Source organism: Buceros rhinoceros, unplaced genomic scaffold, assembly GCF_000710305.1.
Source record: "Buceros rhinoceros silvestris isolate BGI_N320 unplaced genomic scaffold, ASM71030v1 scaffold22370, whole genome shotgun sequence".
Taxonomy (NCBI): domain Eukaryota; kingdom Metazoa; phylum Chordata; class Aves; order Bucerotiformes; family Bucerotidae; genus Buceros; species Buceros rhinoceros.
Genome location: NW_010390458.1, coordinates 10,795 through 14,441, shown reverse-complemented (window position 1 = coordinate 14,441; position 3,647 = coordinate 10,795). Strand labels below are relative to the sequence as shown.

Below are 3,647 nucleotides of genomic sequence, written 5' to 3'. Positions count from 1 at the left end.
AGGGAGCACAAGCTTGTCCCTCCGACTAACGCGTGTTTCCAGAAACAGTCTGCTCTCAGCATGAGAGATTCCTCTGCTGCCTCCTTTCTGCTCCTACAAAAGGATGGCGGCTCTTCTTCCCAGGCCCGGGAAAGCCCTTTGCTCTGAGGAACGGGGGCAGCCAGACATCACGCCATCTAACAGCAAGCTGGGCAGGCTCTAGGGCTGCAGCCTTCCTGCTGTTACCTCCGGCACGGGGCTGCCCCAAGCTCCGGCCCGCTACAGGCGCAGCCGCTTGATATCCTCGCTGCGGAAGTCAATGCGGAGAGCCAGCACCTGCCGGACCTCAGCCGGAGTCAGGCGCCAGGTGAGTGGGCCTGAGTTTGGGCCCCAGTAATCCAGGATCTCCGTCACCTGGAGGAGGAGGAAAGCTGCAGGAGACAACTCGGCACCAACCACCCTCATGGGTGAGCTCAAACTCTGCTACAGGCACAGTATTTCCTACCACGCGCACCCGTCAGAGCGTGGGGCAGCTTCTCCCTACCTCGTAGGTGTGACAACATCTGGGTGAGCCCAGTAAATCCCCGTGGAGCCCAGCTGGGGCTCCCGCAGTCCCCCAGGCAATGCAGCCGAAGCGCAGCTCACCCTTTCCAGGTTGAGGATGGTGGCCATCTGGGAAAGCCGGGCAAACTTGTCGCGGATCGTCCAGGTGGTGACTGTGGTGAGATAAGCTATGAGAGACCTCAGCTCCTTGTCGAACTGCAGACCACCGAGCTGTGGGGATGATCCGAGAAAGCCTGTCAACGTTCCCAGCAGGCCCAGGGGTTGTGCCAAACGCACAGAAGTTACAGGGGGAGGTCTCTGAGCAGGGGGGTTCCAGTTAAACCACTGCAGGTTAAACTGGCTCATGTTTAGACCCACGTTAAAAGCCAGCCCCCTGATGGACGCAAGCACCTCCCAGCCCCTTCACAAAATCCACTTAGAGCTTTTTGAGCTTTCTTAGAGCTTCATTTGCCTGCGCTCTGCCCCATCCCTTTACCCCGCAGGGTTTGCAGCCAAGCCAGACTATGGGGTTTTGCTTACCCTGCTGAAGGTGGATTTGAGCAGCACTTTCTCCAGTTCGATGGCTATGAGACTGGTCATGAGACCAGTGAGGGTATCGTAAATCACTGGAGACAGTGCAGCCTGGAAGCAGAAACCTGTGTCATTCTTGTCAGAAACACCACAGACCCCAAGCCTGTGGGAGCATTCAAAGAAAGCCTCGTCGCACGCAGACTCGATGAGGGGAGAGCACCACAGAAGTGATCCAGATATCCGGGGCTTGCAAGGGGCATTCGAGAATTGCAGGAGGACGGGAGGACAGGGTCTCCAAAGGCCCTGCAAGGCACTGGAGGATGTTTCTATCCGCCATTCTCTGGGGCAGGGGAGCAGCTGGGAGAGGCCACGCAGGGGTCTGGCCAAAGCCCAGCAGGCTGCCACGTCCCCTTCTCTCTCACCTTGAACTCTGTCATCTGCTGTTCCAGATTCACGATGAACTGCTGCACCCAGGGATCATTTGCTTCATAGTCACTGAACTCCTCCTGATGGGGAAACACAAAAAGGGGCGGTTTTGTGGCCTGCCCTGAAGAGCAGCAAAGCCCAGAGGCCAGGCAGGGAGCTCCCTCCTGGAGCAGCACCGCACCCCTCCCGTTTACTCAAGCTTCACTCTAGCCACATGCCCCTTCCCAGGCTCAGAAGCAGAGCAAGTTCTGGGTATTTTACTGTTGCTGTGTGCTGAGGAGGAGGACGGAGTGGAATGAGGCGGTCTTTGCTCCGACTGTGCTGCTGAGCAGAGGATGAGGACTGCAGCACTATGGCTGGAAGCACGATGCCGAGCCTCACCTCCTCGATGTTGTGGGAGACGGAGAGGAACAGGTTGATCCAGGGCTTCACCTGGGGTTTGATGGCTGTGCTGTTCAGCTCGTTGAGACCTTCCTGAGGGGGACATAAGAAAGGAGAGTGACTGAGCACAACTAACATCCAGTGGGACCCATCCCTTACAGCCAGGCTGCCCTGATGCCGCCTCCCATCCCTACTGCGAGCTGGGAAAAACCCACAGCCTCGCACAGGAAACTGAACCCAGAGGTCCCAGACCCCACACTCTGCCGGTGCTGCACGGCTCTGAGGACGCTACCACAACAACAAGAAGAATGTTGGCCCAGAAGCTGCCATCCTGCTAATTTGCAGCTTGGTCTGAAGGGCTCATACTTCCCCCAGCCCTGCACACACAGCTACAGAGGTTTGCTGGCAGGAGGGAGGCACTCAGTTCGCATCCCACCAGGGCAGGAAAGGACACAAACACCAGCCTTTCCACTCAGTGCCAGCCCGGAGGACACTGATTGGTCTCAAGCAATGCCTCCCACCTCTGGTGCAGCTTAGCTCAGTAGGAGAAACTAAAAGGAGGATAAAAGCTGTAACCACAGCTGGTTCCCTGAATTAATCATAACCCCAGCAGACGCCATCTCCCGTGAGCAGCAGGTTGTCAGCAAAGGCTGTTCTGGCTGCTTCAATGCTCAAGGGCTTGCTGAAAGCCCTCTCCTGCCAGCCACCCTCTTTAGCTCAGCAAGAGGTCAGGAAAGCTCACCCAGCATGAAACTATTCAGGTACCGATACTGCCTGGCATTTGGTGGAACTTTTTATCTCTATCTGGCATTTCTGAGCAGGCCTTGCTGGCAGCTGTCCTTCTCTAAGGCAAAGTCCACGTGCGTGTGGCTCAGGCAGCACAGGAGCTTGCTGATCAGCCTCTTGATTGCTCTGCAGCCAGTTTGGATACTGCTCTAGAGCCAGACCAGAGAGTTTTACACCTTACTGATGAGCTCTTTGGTTTTGATACTGACCACGAGCCTCACAAGGGTTCACTGGTAATACCAGTCTGAAGGCATCTGGCTACAGTGAACTGGAAAGCTGAAAAAAAATAGTCTGGCCCCTCCGTGAAGTACAACATGGCAAACATGGTTCAAAATACTCTCTTTTGCTCTGTTTCTTTTTGCAGGACTATCAGGTCATCCTGCTCCTCTCCCTGCTAGAGCTCACTGTGAGATTTTAGGGCACCAGACCCCGCATGCCACATGAGATAGTGAATTTAGCCAGCGAGGCTTCTGCCCTGTGCCAAGGAGTATTTCCATTTGGGATGGGAGCAGAAGCCTGAGAGAAGGGCAGCTCTTCTCTACCAACAGCTCGTCCTCAGCACCACCTAGTGAGGCTCTGGACAACTTGACTACATGCTGTGCCATGAGGGAGAGCAGAGGAATTGGAAACACTATTAATATTTCTTCTGGAAATGCTGAACCAACTACAACTCTGTGCTGAGTGAAGATAAATGGAGGAACATTCTTTCCGGCTTTGCAGCTGCTTCCAGTGCCTTTTACACATCCGCCAGCTGCTGCAGCTGTGCAGATGGGCTGTTTCCATGCATCGATGCTGATTTATTCCCTCCTGCACCCCTGCCCAGGGCTCCAGGAGTCAGACGTGGGCTGAAATGATGCCTGCCCAAGCTCTCCCTGAAGTTAGCGGCCAGCCAGCATTGGAGGCCAGCAGTAACTCAGTGAGACACTCACCTGCAGCAGGTCACGGAATTTGTTGGAGACGGCAGCCATGTCGGAGAGGCAGCTGTAGGTCCTGGCCCCCGG

The 3,647-nt window shown here is 55.6% G+C and overlaps 1 protein-coding gene across 1 annotated transcript in view; it reads right to left on the bottom strand.

The window, feature by feature from the left end:
- Window positions 1–258: 258 nt before the first annotated feature.
- The window catches only part of COG4 (component of oligomeric golgi complex 4), a 14,000-nt gene continuing 10,611 nt past the window's right edge, over window positions 259–3,647 (bottom strand). The window contains exons 14-19 of the mRNA XM_010137981.1: window positions 3,576–3,614; window positions 1,861–1,953; window positions 1,476–1,559; window positions 1,063–1,164; window positions 625–753; window positions 259–393 (exon numbers count right to left, since the gene is read on the bottom strand). Of these exons, the coding sequence (XP_010136283.1) occupies window positions 259–393; window positions 625–753; window positions 1,063–1,164; window positions 1,476–1,559; window positions 1,861–1,953; window positions 3,576–3,614 (582 nt within the window). The remainder of the gene's footprint in view (window positions 394–624; window positions 754–1,062; window positions 1,165–1,475; window positions 1,560–1,860; window positions 1,954–3,575; window positions 3,615–3,647) is intronic.